A 20,291-nucleotide genomic window follows, 5' to 3' on the forward strand; every position below is an offset into this window, starting at 1 on the left:
CTCAATGAGTAACTCACAAATAGGGACTCTTCCACTCTCTCCAGTTCATTGTGTCCATACTTTTCATGTAACCAGAATTATGTTTGTAAGTGGTCTTTTGTGCCTGGCTTACTGACTTCAGCGTGATATATGCATTTATGCCTATTGTAGATCTTATGACACAATTATACTGGATTTTGTTCTATGAACATTTCGATTATTTCTACTTAGGACTATTATAAACAGTGCCACTGTGACTAGTTAAAAAAAATTTTTGTGTAAATGTTTTCTGTTCTCTTAGGAAAGAGGAGTTAGAATTTGTGAATTATGTGATAGGTGTATTAAGCATTTTGGGGAGCTGCTGAACTGTCATCCAAAGCACCTATTTTAACAGCAGTATAGAGGTGTTCTTATCTCTCCATGACCTTACAACACTTAGATTCTGATCTGCATTACCCCAGTGACTGATATTGCATGTATTTTCATGTGCTGGTCTTAAATTTTAAATAACACAATATCCACCACATTGGACACTCCTGAACAAAAAGGGATTTGTAATTTAGTGTATATACGTATAGGAGTGGGTGGGCAGGCTTGTGTAAAGGAGTGCAGTGCCCATGGAAACCAGAAGGTGGTGTCAGATTTCCTGGAGCTGGAGTTATAGGTGGATAGGTGCTGGGAACCAAACTTTAAGGGCAGGACTGGTAAGTGCTGAGCCAGTTCTTCAGCCCCTAGGTTTGGAGACTTTTTGAGGCAAGACCCGCAGACATCTTTAACTCTTCAGGAAAACCCTTCTTGTTTTATTTTCTCAGTTCCATGAAGTTATCTTTTCCCATTTAAAACTAGTTATAAATGGGCCTTCCTGAAGTATTTGTTTATAGTTCCTGATGGATCCTAAAGTAGCTTCTAATATGAAGCCAAGAGATCACATTACCTAGGCTACTCTAACATTGTACTGTGACATACTTTTCCTGGAGAGATGAAACTATCTTATCCCAGAGAGGAAGCCCAAGATATTAGAGTAACAACTGTTATCAATGTTCCATTGGTGAACCATTCAGTTTTTATTACTAACAGGAATATGGCTAAGGGGTTACTGTTGAGGATCAGAGATAATTCACAAGCAGCTACATCACCAAAGAGCCCACCCCAAAACTGGTGTCCATCCCTGAAAGCTGCAACCTGGAGCTCTGCACAGCTTGCAGACAGCTCCACAGCAGGACTCTCTCCTCTGCAGTTTTGCTGGGCAGTCTCCTCCAGCAGGGGTTTCTTTTTACATAGTGCTCTTTTTTTTTTTGGGGGGGGGGGGGTTCCGAGACAGGGTTTCTCTGTGTAGCTTTGTGCCTTTCCTGGAATTCGCTTTGGAGACCAGGCTGGCCTCGAACTCACAGAGATCCACCTGGCTCTACCTCCCGAGTGCTGGGACTAAAGGCGTGCGCCACCACCGCCCGGCTATATAGTGCTCTTTTTATATAGTCCCTCAAGAATCTTCAAGATTTTTCTCTCATACATGTGTCCTTTTATTTCCCTCCTAGGGCTCAAGAGCCTCCCCTTCTTTCCTGTAGGAAACAGCCATAAACACATCACTATTTTCTGCCTGTTACTTGAGATATTCTATTAGTTCAGTATACCAGACTAGCCACAGTTCATTTGAAGGGATGGTGATAACTGGTGATAGGGCATTGTGATATTTGTGGTGCCACTCAAATGCATTCTTAAAATTGCTTTGTTAATGGTAATGTTGAATGTTGCGCCTGCAGTAGAAAACAGTATAGCAGTTGCTCAAAAAAATGAATAGAATTCGATTTTTAGGTTTACACCTGTAGAAAGTTGGGATTCACAACAGCATTTCTTAGGTTGCTTCCAACCTAAGTATCTATGTAGATGAACAAAATTAGGCCTATTTTATACAGTGGAATTAGCATAAGGAAATTCTGACATGTATCTAACTACACGTTATAAACTCTGAGAATTTTATACTATTTGAATAAGCCAGTCTATTTAAATTCTTTTACTTTTTATACGGTGTCTGGGCTGGCCTGGAACTTGCTTCCTGAAACTCTGTAGACCAAGCTGGCGCTGAACTTGTTCCAGTCTTCTAATTGTTGGGATGATAGGTGTATAGCACAAAGCTCTGTTTATATGGGCTATTTGGAATAGACATTTCTAGAATATCCAAACTGAATAGTGTTACCAGCTTTTTTTGAAAGGGAGCAGTTCTTTAATGGGTAGCTTCATTTTGAGGATTGAATTCCTAGGGATGGAAGAATGGCACAGCAGGTAAAGGTGATGCCACCAAGACCAAGAACCCTAGTTCCACCCTTGGAATTCACATGGCAGAAGGAACCAACTTCCACAAGTTGTCCTTTGACTCCCATGTGCATGACCCACCAACTAATAAAGTCATTAAGTATCTTTGAGAAAAGTGTATTTCTACTATGTTTTTAAAATTAATCATTTGGAATTTTTATTTAGATGACTTAAATTTAGGAAATTTCAGCGATGCACTACCACACTGTGGATCATTAACAGAGAAGGGCATTAGAAACTTTTCTTCTCCAGAGATTTCTGCAGAATTTAATGGACAGATTAGCACTAAAAAAGACAAGCAAGAACTAAGTGTGGATAAAGGCACTAATTTAGACAAAGAAAACAGCTGGTATAATGGCCAGTGTAATCAGTATAGAAGAACAGAGAAACAAACAAAACTTATGAAGAAATGTCCCAAAAAGCCTGCTTGGAATATAAATAAGCCTCTCAAAAGGTATGTTCCTGCATCAGCAAAGTACCCTGTCCATCTCCAGAAGGAGAAAGAAGAAAAAAAGGTAAGAAGGCAGATGGAGCTGCTTCACTTACTAGAAAGAAACCACCCTGAGAACCTCTCCCAAAACAGAGGCACTTCACCAGAAGTTCTTACTTCATCTCATCGAGAAACTGAGTCAGAGATCAGGTTGCATCTAATCAAAAAGGTAAGACTCTTTTATTTCATTACTATGTAGTAATGTTTCTGAATTCAAAGTAGTTGCCCAGCCGGGCGGTGGTGGCGCACGCCTTTAATCCCAGCACTCGGGAGGCAGAGCCAGGCGGATCTCTGTGAGTTCGAGGCCAGCCTGGACTACCAAGTGAGTCCCAGGAAAGGCGCAAAGCTACACAGAGAAACCCTGTCTCCAAAAAAAAAAAAAAAAAAAAAAAAACTAAAGTAGTTGCCCAAATCCATGCTTTCAGAAGGCTGTGGTTCATCTAAGTAGGTTATAGAAAATTATGTTAGCGGTCAGAGGAAGACAGCCATGCTTGTTATATGAACTGACTGACTGTTGTATAACACCTGAACTGAGCAGCTGCATCAGAGACTGTAGCCCCAAAAGCCAAATCTTTATGCAGATGAATGCTTCTTTATTCAAATGCATATGAAAATGTCACATACATAAAATAAAATACTACTCAGTTGTAAAGAAAAATGAAATTAACCCTATCTCAAAAAAAAAAAAAGCCAAAACAAAAGCTTATAATTTAACATGTAAGTACACATAAAAGTATAGTATACAATTTAGGAGACCAAAGAAATAATAGGTAATTAAAGGGTGGAATGTAGGCAGGATACATGAATTCTGAATGAAGATACAAAGTTTTGTTTTGCTTTTTGTAGTAGACAAGTGAGTAAAATCATGGTAGTGAGTATAACCCTAAACAGAGCCAGGTGTGATGGGGCATGTCTTTAATCCCAGCACTCTGGAGGCAGCTAGGGAGTTTGAAGACAGCTTGTTCTACACAGGAAGATCTAGAGACCCTTCTCAGAAAACACAAGAAAAAAAAAAAGAAACCTAAGCAAAGCTCCAGAATGGTCCTCCTGACTTAGAAGTTCACTGTGATGTAGTTTTGGGCTGATCAAGTGTGTTAGAGTACTTTCCTCAAAGTAGATGTATGAAGTTTTTGTGAATCAGAATACTGTGACTTTATTAAAACAATAAAACTCATATATATTGTCCATGTAGAAAGGAATTACTGGCTTGGTCCTATACTGTATCGCATACAGTATTCTTATTTAAATATGCCCAGCTTATTTAAGCATGTCTGAGAAGTTGGTGAGAAAGCTCAGCAGGTGAAGGTGCCTGCTACAAGAGCCTGATGACCTGAGACTGAGACCCGTGTTACTAGGACAGAAGCAGTTCTACGTTGTCTTCTGACTTGCATGCACATATACAATGTTTGAGAATATCTGGAGACATGTGAAAATGTCACTCTGTGTTTGCTTGTGTTATCCATCTTTTAGGTAGAAGAACCTCTGAAAACTCCTTCCGTTATTAAAGAAAGGTATGTGTATTACTTCCTTAGCTCCTTAGTGCTTTTTTGTGTGGGAAACAAAATACCCATTCAAAATCTGGATGACAGTTCCATGTGCACATAAAGGCAGGATAGGAAAGGATAGGATAGCAAAGAGGTATAGCTGGCTTTCATTGAGTTGGTAAATGTTTAATATAGAGTGGGTTTTAGCTGGACTGGACCTAAGCAGGTTTGACTTTTCCATGTCTATCAACACTGGAATAGGCATTCAGATAGGGAAATAGATTGGTTAAAACCAGCATTTTAAAAAAAAAAAAATCCATTTAATTAGGTGGAAGGTTTAGGCTTGTTAATTTTTATTCTTTATCTTTGTGTATAACCAAACTGGTTTTAGATTTGTCTCACAATCAGAGCTCTAACACTAACTTTAGTTCAGATAGCACAGGCATAATTTCATAGTAAATCAAGTAAAGAGAAATGAGGTTGAATCCACCCAACACTGACTCTTAGAATCTAACAATTTAAATTAAATACCCCCCCACCGTGTATCTCCATTGTACTGTTTTATGAAAAATTACAGACCTTAGATTGTTATATCTAGTATTCCTTAAGGTAGACCAGACATATCTTAAATGAACTGCAATGTGTTAGATGTGTTGAAAATAAGCAGTTTCTAGGGGCCAAAGAGATGATGGCTCAGCAGTTAAAAGCACAGCCTGTTTGCTGCTCTTCCAGGGGATGTAGGTTCATTTCTCAACACCCACATAGTGACTCAGAACCATCTATGACTCTAGTTCTAAAACATGTAATTTCTTATTAAAGTTTGGGTTTTTGTTTTTGTTTTTTGATAGGTTTCAGTCATCACCAGCAGTAAAGAGTAGAACTCAACAAACTCAGACTAATTCATTACACTTACCACTAAAAAATAGTGACTATGAAAAAGAGAATCTGACCTTAGGAGATGGTCAAACTAAATTATCAGATGAGCTGTCTGAGACATCTCATTTCATTCCCTACGTTCGAACAAATGAGATCTATTATCTTGATCCGGATGCACCCTTGTCTAGGCCTTCAACCCAGGACAACCAATACCAAAAATCTCATGGTAAGTTAAGTAGCATTTGAAGATGAGGGGCTAGAGATGGCTCAGTGGTAAAGAGTGCCCTATTGTTCTTTCAGAAGTTTGGTTCCTAGCACCCACATTAAGTGGCACAACGCCACCTAACAACTCCAGCACCAGGGTGATTTCAAGCCTTTCAGCTCCCACAGGCACCAGTACTCACATGTACACACATAACTTAATAAATTCCCAACCCTAAATGCTTCAACATTAGTTAGTCTATGAAAGATTTAACACACTACAGCTATTAGTAATTTGCTTAACTGTTTTAAACCTTATCTCTATCCTTCAGATTGTGAGCAACAACAAGAGCTATTTGACTCTGACCATACCAAGGATCCACTTCTTAATCCTAGATTGGTGAAAAACAGGGATCGACAGCAAGCTATCCTTAAGGGGCTTTCAGAATTAAGACAGGTATGAGCTTTTCACCAAGCAGCTATTTAGATGTTTAGATGCTTGTTCTCTCTATATGGTGGCAGTATTTGCATCCTAAGAATGAAAGTCCTGAGACAGTTTGGATATTATGACAATTTTTATTTAAAAATATGTACATTTAAACATCAAAACACAATAAAGTGCTAAAACCAAAGAAAGAAACAAATACACAATTATGCTTTAGTGAATTTTAACCAATATGGTCCATTCTTTTTTTTTAAAGTTTAGAACAGAATAGATCTGTTCAAAGAATGAAATTATATACACGGAGCTATTCACCAGACTTTCCCCCCATCCCTGTGATTTTTACATAACCTTTTATACAGCCAAAAAAAAAAAACAACAACAACAACAAAAAAAAAACCCTATAATGTGCTGAAACCTATGCAGGGGCCTATTAGACTGTATTTGAGAAGAATTTCGCTCATGTGTTGCTTATCCTACCTAAAACTAGAAAACTACTCAGACCCATTTACTTGTATTCTTTAAGTGTAACCTCTGCTTACATACAGTTTGAGCATGTGACTAAACCTTGGTAACTCACCCAAAGGAACAAGAGAAAGGAGTGTGATTTCACACTTCACCCTAACCCTTACACTGTTTTGGACAGTAAGACCCTCGTGTCTTCTCATGATATTAAGAGCACTTGAGAATGGATTTCATTTGAAATCCACAGTTGCAGTATTTTTTTTTTAAAGCAATCATCCCTGTTTGTATAGTAGAAAATACTCTAGATAGGTAACACCAGGACAAGGAGGTCCACTATAAGAATTAGTAAAAAAGATGCAACTTGAGCTATGTCCAATAACAATTCTATCCTGAACTCAATAATTTTTCTCTATCTTGTATTTAAGTTGGCTATACACCTTCACTAAACTATCAATGTGATTGCAGGGTCTTCTCCAGAAACAAAAGGAGTTGGAAACGAATCTCATACCCTTAACTGCAAACCAAGAAGATAATTTTAGTTCTTCGTTTTAAATGTGCTCACTACTCAACTGCATTATTCAAGCACCCAATGAATAACTTCACATTATGTAGTGAAATGCTGTATTTTTTAAATATAATAAAACAGTTTATAGTTAAAAAAAAAATGATCTCTGTCATACTAGGGTGTAAAAGTACTTTCTACTTACCATAATAGAGTCTGGAGATCCCTGACCTGTTAACATTGTTGCTTGTTTGTTCTGTAAGAGGTTCTTTTAGGGCATGAGAAGTACTATTAACACTAGACTCTTACTGAAATAACTCAAATTCATTTTAGAATCCTGTGGTTTTTCTTTTCTGTAAATTCTGTTTTCACTATATTAAAGGTAGAGATGCCCCAGTTTTCACAATATTGAAGTTAGCATTAATAACAGTAAGCAAGAGATGTAAGTTACATATGGGCTTGAAATTTCTCTCTACCATACAGTTTTTGTATATAGATTTAGTATAGCACTAAAGTGCCTAACTAGTTCTAATTAAGACCACCTCAAAGATCTGTTCCAAATTATCCAATGCCATTGAAAACAGAAGGCCCATTTTTAAACGTTCATTTGATTGACTATAGGATCGCACAAAACAGTATTTATCAAGGATCTCAAAGACTGACTAAAATTTAAGTGAAGCTAAATTTTTACACAGCTAAACCTAAAGATTGAGAAAATGCTACTTGGTATTATAGACACAGGTTTACTACCTAAAATGCAACTGCACTGTTAGGTATAGCTTGAGGTACTGAGCCAAAATCCTATAAATATTGACACTGCTGGCTTATACCTGTGTAAAAACACTATACAAAAGCTTTACTCAAAATAAATAATTGACATTTCAGCAAAATTAGTTATCATCTGACATTAAAGAAAGTCATTACTATTTACCATTCTTTTATAAACATCAAATTTTACATATAAAACAGACTTCAATTTGAAGCCCAAGTACAGGTAACAAATGTAAAACTGAAAGGTGCCAACATGAGATAATCTGATTACAGTATGTCCAAAAAATATATTTATTTCAATTTTCAGATGCTTCAAATGTTACAGGCCATCATGATTTAAGTGGGAAAGAAAAAAACATTTCATAAAGGTTAGGAAATTTGTTTTTAAATCATCAATTCACACTTTTAAGAAACTGGAAAAAGTCCACAACAACCTATTTTTTTTTCTTTTTGGTATGGTGGTGGTGGGGGTTTTACTGTAATTTATCTTTGGACACATCCTTAACTTAATGGAGATTTCTCTCTATCCAAGTTTTTGTAAGCAGATATAAAGTAATTTTCATTTTCTTGAGACTGAGTTGATGAAAGGGCATATGGTGTCCCCAGAAACGTCTGATGAGTGAGAACATTAAAATGACTAAACTGATGGGACATTTTTAATTGATTTTGATAAACCTGACCGTTGCTATATGAATCTTGTTCGGCTGAATTGCTGTTCTCTCCTTCAGAGCATACTCTATCAATAGGAGCTCTCTCTTCACAATCAATTTGGTAAGTCTTATCTTCTAATAAACTTTTTTGCACGTCAAGAGATGACTGCAATTCAATTTGAATATTCTGTTTTTGATCTGTTCCACTTGATCCTTTGGTCTCTCTCGCCAATATTTCTGAATGAAAACTGCTGAATACTTCTATATGTGAGATTTCATCCCCTGAATCCAGAGACATATCCTCTTCATCCTTTTCACCGTTTTCTAAAAGAGCTACATTTAAAAAACAAAAAGCCCTCCTCTATTGAAATACACAATTTGTTTAGTTTGTAAAATTTACACTACTCACACAACATAGTGCGTCAGGATCTGCAAAGTCCACAATCCCTTAAAGCTTGGTCTTCTGCCACAAGTTCACTTAGTCACAACACTCACACTAGGTGTGAGTGTCCAGATAATCCGATGCTAAAAGCTTCTGCGAAATGTGTTCACGTTTAATGTTGGGAAACCCCAACTCCCAGCTCCAAAGGGGTTAATGTCAAAACAGCATCTAAAGTTATACGGTAATTCAGTATTTCATAAGACAAATATAAAATAAAACTTCTGACATGTAGCTTCACTGAATTACTAAACTGGTTAGCTCTACTGAATGCTCAGTCATCTCTGCTTTTCACCAAAAATAATTTAAGAACAGCTTTTATTTTAAGATCTGGAACCAAGCAGAGGCCATCTCACAGAAGACTGAAGGTAAGATACCCTCACTACCTGTAATTAAACTAGCACATCTATCTGAAGACCTTTTGTAGCCCAACAATCCCTCTATCTGCCTGCCTTAATAAAAACTAACAGCAAACAGCAGGCAATACAGCTTATATACCCTCAAGAGGGAAAATTAATCCTCTAAGTATGTGCTATTCACAGACTAGATGAATGAACTACATAGTCTATACTAACAACTTGTACTGACTACAGTATAATAAATGGGCACATCTTGAAGTCCTACAGTGATGTCTATTATTGACACTGAGGTAAATGGTGTCAATAAACATTTCACTATTGGATAAACAAAACCATTCCTCATTCTACCTCATCTAAAGAAAACAAAAACCACTAAAAAGTTACCTGACTGTGACTCAAGATTCTCAATAGCACCAAGCAGCGGAAGACTTTCTTCTGTGACTGAGTTATGATATCCCACAAGACTTTTAAAGTTTTGCATAAAGTCTTCAGTAGTTGCAACTACAATTCCATTATCTGTATAACTGGAAACCATCTTGATAGTCTTCTCTAAATTAAAAAAAGAAAATGTACATAAACTGATACCTTCTGTCAAAATGCTTTCCATCATATATTCAGAATTATAATTTAACACCTACTCCAGCCCCCTGAAATTTCACTCACTCTTATATCAGCAAGAGCATGTTCCTACCTGTTAGAAAGACTATGTGTCGCTGCTGTATGTTCTGAGCCTGAAGCCTGATAAGGCAGTCCATTTCTGGAGCATTTCGAGTTTGTGAATCACAATTGTGATACGACAAAATCTCAACCAGATGTTTCTTCTGATATACATTTAGAAGAGACAGCAGACTCAGAGCTTTAGTATTCAATCTGTAAGATTAAGCAGAGTTCAGTACCTAGATACTGGCATTTTAAAATTCACTATGGAAAATTCTGCTTCAGTTAATTAAAAGTACTTCTCAACTGAGGAAACTAATAACCACAACAAGCTGCTGAGCTTACTGTTTGATATAAGAATGCTGGTTTAGGGGGGAAGGAAAAAAAATTGTGCATCTGACAAGCATGTTTTCTTTTGGGGGAGGGATCTTGTAATGCAGTTAGACTAAAACCTGAGCCAGTCATTCTATTTATTATTCTTAGCTTGATTAATCTTAAACGTTAAAGACATTAAAGAACAAAAAAGTTGGGCACAGTGGCAAGTCTATAATTGCAGCATTTCAGGAGGTGGATAGCCTATGCTACCTTGTCTCATAGACAAATAGAGTATAATTCTTCCTAACGTGGCTTTTAAGCTATTTATAATACTTCAAGGTAAAAACTGGAGATACACCTTTGGATACACTACATATGAACTTAAGACTTACCTTTTGTTTATTTCATGGGCTGTGAAAAATGAGTAAGTCTAAAAAAAGTTCAGTATTAGCCAGGTGTGTGTTACAAACTTTTTAAATTACAGCATTCAAGATGCTAAGGAAGGAAGACTGAGTTTGAAGCCATTCTGAATTATATAGTGAGACTGTCTCAAAAAAAAATTTTTTTTTTAAAGTTTTATTTATTATGTATACAGCATGTGTGACTGCATGCCAGAAGAGTGCACCAGATCTCATTACAGATGGTTGTGAGCCACCATGTGGGTGCTGGGAATTGAACTCAGGAGCTCTGGAAGAGCGGTCAGTGCTCTTAACCTCTGAGCCATCTCTCCAGCACCCCCACACACACAAAAAAAAAAAAATTTAACTACTGTACATAGCCAAACATTGGAATTATTTAACCCTGAATTTTCTGAAGACTGTCAGAGAATGTCAATAGGTGTTACAGTAATCAAAAGACCTGTGATCTAGAACTAGTTTTGGTGGTGTATGCTTATAATCCCAATACTTTGGAGGCAGAGGCAAACAGACTGCCCATGAGTTTAAGGCCAGCCTGGTCTACAAAGTGAATAGCAGGCTAGCTGGAGTTACATACAGCAAAAGGCCTAGCCTAAATCAAAGAGGGCAAAATTAACTTATAAAAATTGGGGACTGGGGGGAAAAAAAAAGGCTTGCAGACATGAGGACCCGATTCACATCCCCAGAACCCACACAGCTGTATATATCTACAATCCCAGCATGAGGAACAAAGATTGGCAGTTCATGAGAGCTCCCCGGCAAAGTGTAATTGATATGGTGAGCTTTTGGTTCAGGGAGAGACCCTGTCATACATCTATTAAGGTGGAGAGAAAGACAAATGACATCCTGCTCTGGCCTCTGAATGCACAGGTGAGTGTACTCCAACATGCACATGGCTCCACACACAAAATTCTATAGACTTACATTTAGGAAATTCTAGCTGATAAAAACCCTCTAATGTATAATTAATTACATTATAAAGACACTCTACAAACAAGACACAGCATCTCAACTTTACCATACTGTTCATGGAGCTTTTTAAGTAACTATTACTCCAAGAAAGTAATTTCCAGACATGCTAGAAACCACACGAACATCCGTATTATAAATCAGTGTTCTAACTGAACCCTGTCAGAATGAGATCAATCTTTGACTATTTGATTAGTTACCTAAGTATTTAACTTGGGACAGGGTTTGACTTAGACTGCAAATACAGATAAGTTTTTTGTTTGTTTGGTTTTTTTTTTTTTTTTTTTTTTTTGGTTTGTCAAGACAGGGTTTCTCTGTGTAGCTTTGGTGCCTGTCTTGGATCTTGCTCTGTAGAACAGGCTGGCCCCAAACTCACAGAGATCCACATGGCTCTGCCTTCCGAATGTCAGGATTAAAAGCATTTGCCAACACCACCAGGCTCACAGATCAGTTTTTAAATGGCTTTAAATGTGTCATCTACATCACAACCCTTTTCCTTAAAGCTTAGGGAACTATGTAAAACAGGGAGCAGAAATATCCTAAGAGCCACATGTTATGGAGTGCTGCTGAAAATTGCCTTCTGGACTTTTAACAGAGCTGTTGCATTCAAGAATGCACAATAGCTGGGGTTGCCTACCCAAGACTTGAACGACATCAAGCCAGCCAAAATCCCAGCATGTGTATGGATGATACTTTATGAGGTCCCACCCCTAGCTAAGGAACTACTGGCAGTTGATAGGGGTCTGGTAAGGAGTGTCATTTTTCTTCTATTAAGTGTGGGCCCTGATAAGATGCTTATGCTCAGCCGGGCGGTGGTGGCGCACGCCTTTAATCCCAGCACTCGGGAGGCAGAGTCAGGTGGATCTCTGTGAGTTCAAGGCCAGCCTGGGCTACCAAGTGAGTTCCAGGAAAGGCGCAAAGCTACATAGAGAAACCCTGTCTCGAAAAAAAAAAAAAGATGCTTATGCTCCAGTGGGCAGCCTAATAAAATAGCAGTATGTGGGCAACAGTAATTGGACTCTAGGTTATAAAGGAAAAAAGACATAAACTTGAGAGGATATGTTAAAATGGAGAGGCCTGGGAAGAGCTGGTTAAGGAGTAGATATGACCAAAATATATTGTGTGTATGTAAAATGTTGTATGATATTATCAGAGTAAATTAATATATTTCTAAAAGGCTGACATGTGTAGCCCAACATGTGCCTCAAATCTAGCATCACAAAAAAATATGTAGAAAATTTCTGATCTTTGTGATTATGCAGATCCACAAGCAGATTAAATCAATTCTACCTTTATATACTATGAGAATTTTACCAAATCGTCTATGTCAACAAGAATACCACTTCTTTAAAGAGAATGGAATAATTCAATATCTACACACATTTATTGTCTGTTGACATACATGAAAACTTCATAATCTACAAACCACAAAAAGGAAAAAGGTTTTTTGAGAACAATATTAAAACAACAATTATTCAAAATTTTCTGTGTCTTACCTGCCCAGTTCCTTCAGTTTCTTCTGGAATTTACAGTGGATTTTCCATTGCCATTTCCCTTCTGGAGTACTAAGTTCTTCAAGGAATGTCAAAAAATTTTTCAGGCTCTCTGTTAGAGACAATGAAATTCAGATTTTAAAGTCAGTATTAAACAGTCCATGCCATGCCTACATTTTGTAAGAAGTGCTTATTCATATTTATATAGATCTATTTTCAATGTACCATATATTTATCATCTTACTCTGAGGGAAAAAGGAACTCCTTATAGCCTTAAAACTCTTAAAACACAAACAAAACAAATGCCCAATAATGATACCACCACTGAAGTAGTCCACGTGCCATAGCAGGGGGTGTGTGTGTGTGTGTGTGTGTGTGTTTACATTAGGATGAAACACAAAATGGGTAAAATGCTAATTTATCTCTAAACCTATAAAGAATAGAGAAGAAAACTGAGGTGGCAAAAGCTCAGGAAAAGAGAGAAATAAGCCAGTTAGCTGCAAATGACACAATAGATAATACTTTATTTATTTGTTTATTTTCGAGACAGGGTTTCTCTGTGTGTAGCTTTGCACCTTTCCTGGAACTCACTCTGTAGCCCAGGCTGCCCTCGAACTCACAGAGATCTTCCTGCCTCTGCCTCCCAAGTGAGGGTACTAAAGGCGTGCATTGCCACCACCCGGCAATAATACATTTTTTAATCCCTTAGTTTAAATTTTCCCTGAAAACCTAGGGCAACCAAAACCCAGCAATAACATGCTAAAAATAACACACTCATTCTTACCAATTGTGACAACCTCTGGATTTAGAATTGATTCATCAGACACAATAAAGCCACCAGACACAAATAACTCATTGTATGTATGATTTTTAACATCATCCAGGCTATCAACACCAGCAAAACTAACACATGGGAGCGTCTTTAAAGTCACCAAGCCAGGTACCTGTTAAATAACAAACAAAACCAGAAATAGGATGGATAAATGAACAAATAAATATATTTAAGTATAGAATAACCTAAGAATAAAGTTTTAAAAAAATACACTATTGCTCATCATTGCCTCTGGAAAGTCACAAAATTAATATTTTAAGTATTACTTCCCAATATAAACCAATATGTATGAACAGAACACTAAGGGAAAAGGAGTTTACATTAGGCTGAAACACAAAATGGGTAAAATGCAAATGTATCTCTAAACCTATAAACAGCTAGAACTCAAAACTAGGAGCCAGGTGTGGTGATATCAATCTGTCATCCTACCTGAGATAAGGAGGGAGGAGGATTAGGAGGCCAGCCTGGGCTACATAGTTTGAGCCAATCTAGGCTACACAGGATACTGCCTTTAAAAAAAAAAAAAAAAATGGGGTGGGAGGAGAGCCTATGGTGCTAGGACAGTAATGAAAGGCTGATTTGTCCTCAGACCAGACAACATACTGCTAAATCCAAGGTAAATGGGGATTCACGGCAAAAAGTTTTATCTAGACATTCATATACAGATAACAGTACGAAGAGTTAGCAGAACGCCCCTCCCCTCTACATTCAAGAATCCAGCACATCTATTAATCTTAACTAATCTGAGTAACAGGGAAAATTCATAACATCCAACTCCTTCACATATACAATTCTCACAAGCTGGCTCTTGGACAAGTACTTAAGTTTTATTTTAAAAGTTTTGTTTTAAAATCTTCATTTTAAAACAAAAGCTTTGTTCTCAGAATAAGTTTTAACAATGGGGTAGTTTTAGAAAACAAATTAGTGAACTGGACTTAATAGTCTACCTTGTGAATGAAATCTGCAATGTCTTCATTTTGAATAATAATCAATAGTTTATCTAAGGTTGATCTTCTTTCCAAAAACTGATCTGGGTGACATTCTGTATTGCCTAATTTGGTAAGATACTCCTGTCAAAGAAAAACAACTAAATCAATATTAACAAACTTTTTAGCAAACATCAATTTCCAACATGAAAAATGAAACGTAAGCTGATAAGCTTTACCTAAGACTCTATGAACTTTAACTTTAGAAGATTGGGGAGCTCATCCTATCCACTCTTACAGTTTGAAGAAAGCATACGAAAGCTAAATTGCTGTTCGGCCAATGGGTCAGTCAGACTCTTGGCCCACTTACTTTCAGTAGTGTAGCCCCAGGACCTGGTCCTAGCAACTCCCTTGTCTCCCCTTTCCTTTCCTTAGGCTGGCTCTTAGTGATCTGTGACAGTATTACCAGAAATACTTCCCTTCAGAGCAGGTGTATGACCACTGAAGATTACTCAATCCAAAACAACTCAAAAATAATTCACGTGACATCTTTAGTAGGAGCAATGATATTTACATACTAATTTGGCCCTTTCTGTCAAGTTTCCATCTTCAAATACAGCACTACCTTTTCACAGGACACATAGTTAATCCTTGATGAGCTCCCTGGCACTTTGCTTGCTTGCTGGCCAAACCCTGAAGCGAACTGCATGATCCTGAGGTGACACTCTTCATTCCAAAGACAGGGGATTCATTTTCTCTACATTAGTAGAACTGGTCAGATAGCATAATCAAAACCCTTCTTGACAAGGACTACCACTTGTCAAGATAGTATTTTCCACAATGATTTTGCCTTTTAGAAAGATCTCAAAGTACCTTGTAGTTTACTAATATGAAAAGGTAAGTTATCTGACAGGACCATTGGTGACTTTTTTTTTTTTTTTTTTTTTTTGTTATTTTGTTTTTTGAGACAGAGTTTCTTTGTGTAGGTTTTGGTGCCTGTCCTGGAACTTGCTCTGTAGCCCAGGCTGGCCTCGAACTCAGAGATCCGCCTGGCTCTGCCTCCTGAGTGCTGGGATTAAAGGCATGCGCCACCACTGCCAGGCCGACTTGTGCTCTTTTTACATTTTTTTAAAATATTTATTTTATGTATATGAGTGACCTGTCTTCATACACACCAGAAGAGGGAATCAGATCCCATTATAAATGGCTGTGAGCCACTATGTGGTTGCTGGGAATTGAACTCAGGACCTCTGAAAGAAGAGCCAGTGCTCTTAACCACATCTCACCAGCCCCCTTTTTACATTTCTTAATTCAAACTTCAAAATTCATATTATTCTGGATACTACTGCATAACTGATATAGTAACAAAATGGTCTGATTTCAGAAATATTTAGAACTTTAAATTATTAATGGCCCTTTACCCTAAGCTTTAGCAAGAAAATTTCCACTGATAAAAAGAATTAAAGTGCCCTGCCAGAAACAGCATTCATAAAGCAGGGTCTGGTGGATCTCTCTCTGAGTTTGAGGCCACCTTCCTTGGTCTACACATGAGTTCCAGGATAGCCAGAACTACATGGTGAAACTCTGCTTAAAAATAACAAAAAATAATGTTCCAACCTTATTTTCTACAAGACTTGAAAGAGAGAATGTCTTACTCTATATAAATAATAATAATTTATGCTATAAATCAAAGCACCACTCATACAGAATTCTATTTCCTATCTCTTCAATACAGATGTCACACGGGTATTTACCAATCCATTTTTTAAAAGGGAAAATTACACTGTGTTCAACTTAACTCTCTTGCCTAGTACTATACCAACTTGCAGCTATGTCGAGAGTTCTGTGTTAGAAATGTGTTTCGAGAGTTGGCAAAGTTAACTGCAGAGGACAAAGATGCAGCCAAGTCTCCTTTCACCCTCCTAAGAAAACACAAGCACAACAGTGCTAGGCATCCTTTTCCATTTCAATGTTCTTCATTACTTGGGATACCACATCAAACAAGCTAACATGAGATACCTTATGAAGATAAAAGGATTATGCATTTGTTATCATTACTGAGTTTCTGAACTATTTAATGTTTTAAGTCATTTATAGTCCCTCTGCTTCCTCTAACAAGACATATAGAAACTCCAGTTACAATAAATAAATTCCACAAGTGGAAACAAGCAGTTACTTCAAAACCCCCAGATCAAATACCTGAAATGGTATTCTACAGCTTTGGGAGTCTTTCAGGACCACTAAGTTTTTTAATCATTAAAAGCTGTGACAGTGGTCAGGGCATCAAGAACAGACACATGAATGTATCATGCCCTTTCTGGACAGCTGTTTCCATCTGATTGATAAAATCCCATATGAGATGAACACTAGAACCTACATTAACTCTCTGCAGTTTTCCTTCTCATTCATTAAAAACCAAGTAAGAAAGCCTTATTTAAAATCACTAAATCAAAGGCCAGCAAGATGGCTCAGCAGGTAAAGGTACTTGCTATCCCCAGGGCTCATGTAGTAACGAGAACTGACTCACAAGTTGTCCTAGAACCTCCGTATGTGTACTTTAGTACCCTCCAAAAATAATAATAAAATAAAAACACCTAACTTGTTTTTTTTTTTGTTTTGTTTTTTTTTTTTTTTTTTAAAGATTTATTTATTTATTATGTATACAGCATGTATCCCTGCAGGCCAGAAGAGGGCAGCAGATCTCATTACAGATGGTTGTGAGCCACCATGTGGGTTCTGGGAATTGAACTCAGGACCTCTGGAAGAGTAGACAGTGCTCTTAACCTCTGAGCCATCTCTCCAGCCCCATTGTTTTTTTTTTTTTTTTTTTTTTAAGCTAATCTCAGAATCAAGTAAATCTGCAGTATGACCAGAGGCTTTTTCCTGCCCCATCACAGCAGGGGGTGGGGGCGGGTGTCAAACTCTGGGTTTGATTCATGTTAATTGAGCTGCAGCTCCAGGCCCTTAGTTATACTAAAAAAGATTCTGACATGTACAATGTTGAGATCATAGATTCTATGTTTAGTTCAATGCACTCCTATTTTATTCAATTATGAATTACTAAATTCAGAAACTATATTATGGCTACCTTTAAAATTCATTTTATTTTATAGATTTCAGACCACTGAGTTTATATAGTGCTATGATTACCTTCTCAATAGTTACCTTTATTTCTTTGCAAAGCACACTTTCCTCTTCTTCATGAATGTAAAATTTCACAGTATTTTTCTGTACATCTTTCATTATTTTAACCAAACTATTAAATACTTCGGGTTCTAATTGGCTTATAAAATTTGAAAGAGCTGGTTGTGCAGAAATGTTTATATCGCTGGGTGATTTTGCTATTTCTTTTTCTACTGGTTCCAGGGCAGTATCACCAGGTACAGTGTGATCAGAAGTCAACATGAACTCCTTGCAGTGGTGTGGCTGGTTCATTTCTACTTGAAGCGAAGAGGAATACTGCTCATTAGAACTGTTATCTTTTAAAGGTTCAGGACACAGTGGCTCAAAAAGGTCTTTACTGCTGAAGTCACTTGAGGAAATGGATACAACATGCCTTCCCAGAGGAGTCAATGCTGTTGTATGGGAATGGCTAGGACTTACTGGTGGCAAATTCCCACCCTTAGCTGATGCTTTAATAATAATAGTATTTAGTTTTTCGTGCAAACCATCTACAAATTCCTGTACACCAGCTTTTGAAGTCTTAGAATATATGAACTCAGAAAGGCGATTCATCTTCTCTTGTGCTGAAAAAATAGGTGTGGAAATTGTACTAACATATGAAACATTCTTTTGCTTCAGAATCTCTTCTATTTTTCTAGAAAAGAGATGGAACTCTCCTAACACTGTGTTCTCTGTGGTTTCGCTCACTGTAGGAGGCTCTGCTGCTGGCACACACTGCTCTTCCACTGTCACTACTTGACCTGTCAACAGGTCCTCCTCAGTGGTGCCCTTTACAGTGTCTGTAAACGGAGAGGATGGAAACTGGTAATCGGAACTTCTTTCTCTATTTATTACCCGAGGGTCATTAGGAAAGGCTTCCGCTGGTGGCAGACACACCAGTTGTTCTCCTGGTGATTTCATTCCTATACAAGAAGAATTTATTATTATAAGAGCAATCCAAATGGGTAACATTAAAAAACTAACAAAAACTCATTTTAAAACACATCAGTTTAGGTATATATTTGAAAATATGCATTGCAAAGTAAATTAAAAACCTCAAAAAAAACTGTGTGAACCCTATCTGTTCTACTTATAGGCTAGGCTTTGGATTTCAGTAGACAGAGTAGCAACATTGAACAGTTTCCATGCTTTCTTTCCAAGTGTTCAAAAGGGCCTCTTTGGAAAAAGATTAAAAAAAAAAAAAAAGGTGTCTCTTTGGCATAAACATGTTAAGTCACTTTCCTGTTTTTGCTTTCCTACCACTCTATACATCTGATGTTAACAGACTATTATAATAATACTGGATTCCATGGCCAAGGAATGACACTTTAGTTTAAGAATGAAAATAAGGCAACTGGAAGGCCCAAGAGAAATACTGTAGCATTTAAGATCTTAAAAAATTAGGGCCTGGAGAAATGGCTCAAGTGGGTAAGAGCACTGGCTGCTCTTCCAAAGGTCCAGGGTTCAATGCCCAGCACCACACAGTAGTTCCCAACTGCCTGTAACTCCAGACCCAGGGGATCCAACACCGTCATACAGACAGACATACATGCAGGCAAAACCTCGAAGTACATTAAATAAATCTTTAAAAAAAAAAACCTTAAGTCAATTGTATCTATTTTTAGGCTGGCTTTCACATATAGGTTGGTTAATGGATTGCCTACAACTTAACAGACTCATTCTGTCAGGAAAGAAAGGCTCAAAAAAGAATTAAAATATTTCATAGCTGCATTGAGTAGTACCTTTGATAATGCTCTCCTATTATTTTAATTTATTTGTAAACAATTCCAAAAAGAAATAAGAAATTTTTTCTTTATTTCTTTATTCCTGTAATCTAAAACTACGCATTTTGGATGACAAGGTCCTTGTGTAATCCAGTGCTAATAGGACTACAACCTTTGACTTGTAAGAACTGGCTCAATCTGTAAGATCACACTGTTGTTTTCCCCACAAATCTTAAATTCAAACATGACTAAGTTTTTAAAACTACTTTTCAAAGCAAGCACCCTATTCTTAAATATAAGAGGAAAATATATCTATCTTTAATTTATAGTAATATATTTTAGAGAAATAAAGTCAAAATTTTTGCCCAAAAAGTTATCACACCATTTTAAAATTTGAAAAATTAGAAATTTTTGGTCTGAAGCCAACACCGTTCCCTAACACAGCACTAGTATAGACAATGGTGACTCTAAATCACAAAATCCATTTATAAATTTTCAAACCTATAGTACTAGAGTAAATTTACAATCCAAGTTTGTACTCAGATGTAGCTGCACACTCTTTCTACACAAAATCCCATTTTTATTTTCCCCACACTCAGTTTTTCCATGTCATGATCACTACATTCAATTTCCGTAAAGACACTTATACAGTAAGAACAGGGACAAAGGTCAAAACAAGAAAGAAAAGCAAAACACCTAATTTCTCAACAATTAAAACTGTGTAAAATATATACTATAAAGTTCAAGTTCTATAAGACTCAGGAATACTGAATATTCTACCCTTAAATTTACAACATTAAAAGTGTAATTTACGGGGCTGGAGAGATGG

At 37.1% G+C, this 20,291-nt stretch overlaps 2 protein-coding genes across 13 annotated transcripts in view; one reads left to right on the plus strand and one right to left on the minus strand.

Annotated features, from left to right (window-relative positions):
• The window catches only part of Ccdc66 (coiled-coil domain containing 66), a 42,175-nt gene extending 24,119 nt beyond the window's left edge, over positions 1-18,056 (plus strand). For 6 of the 8 annotated variants that reach the window (XM_052733805.1, XM_052733808.1, XM_052733811.1 and 3 more), the window contains 5 exons: positions 2,455-2,948; positions 4,250-4,290; positions 5,112-5,365; positions 5,673-5,797; positions 6,713-6,824. In XM_052733805.1, coding sequence (XP_052589765.1) covers positions 2,455-2,948; positions 4,250-4,290; positions 5,112-5,365; positions 5,673-5,797; positions 6,713-6,799 — 1,001 coding nt within the window. In that variant the 3' untranslated portion in view covers positions 6,800-6,824. Of the gene's footprint in view, positions 1-2,454; positions 2,949-4,249; positions 4,291-5,111; positions 5,366-5,672; positions 5,798-6,712; positions 6,825-8,248; positions 8,340-17,942 lie in introns of those variants that run through there. The other 2 variants (XM_052733806.1, XM_052733807.1) reach the window with 2 other exon arrangements.
• The window catches only part of Tasor (transcription activation suppressor), a 78,512-nt gene that overhangs the window by 13,788 nt on the left and 44,433 nt on the right, over positions 1-20,291 (minus strand). For 2 of the 5 annotated variants that reach the window (XM_052733801.1, XM_052733800.1), the window contains 7 exons: positions 17,742-18,661; positions 14,598-14,720; positions 13,603-13,762; positions 12,822-12,930; positions 9,660-9,838; positions 9,353-9,517; positions 5,897-8,503 (listed from right to left, as the gene is read on the minus strand). In XM_052733801.1, the coding sequence (XP_052589761.1) occupies positions 8,022-8,503; positions 9,353-9,517; positions 9,660-9,838; positions 12,822-12,930; positions 13,603-13,762; positions 14,598-14,720; positions 17,742-18,661 (2,138 nt within the window). In that variant the 3' untranslated portion in view covers positions 5,897-8,021. Of the gene's footprint in view, positions 1-5,896; positions 8,781-9,352; positions 9,518-9,659; positions 9,839-12,821; positions 12,931-13,602; positions 13,763-14,597; positions 14,721-17,741; positions 18,662-20,291 lie in introns of those variants that run through there. The other 3 variants (XM_052733804.1, XM_052733803.1, XM_052733802.1) reach the window with 2 other exon arrangements.

Source organism: Peromyscus californicus, unplaced genomic scaffold, assembly GCF_007827085.1.
Source record: "Peromyscus californicus insignis strain IS unplaced genomic scaffold, ASM782708v3 Scaffold_12__1_contigs__length_115047231, whole genome shotgun sequence".
Taxonomy (NCBI): Eukaryota; Metazoa; Chordata; class Mammalia; order Rodentia; family Cricetidae; genus Peromyscus; species Peromyscus californicus.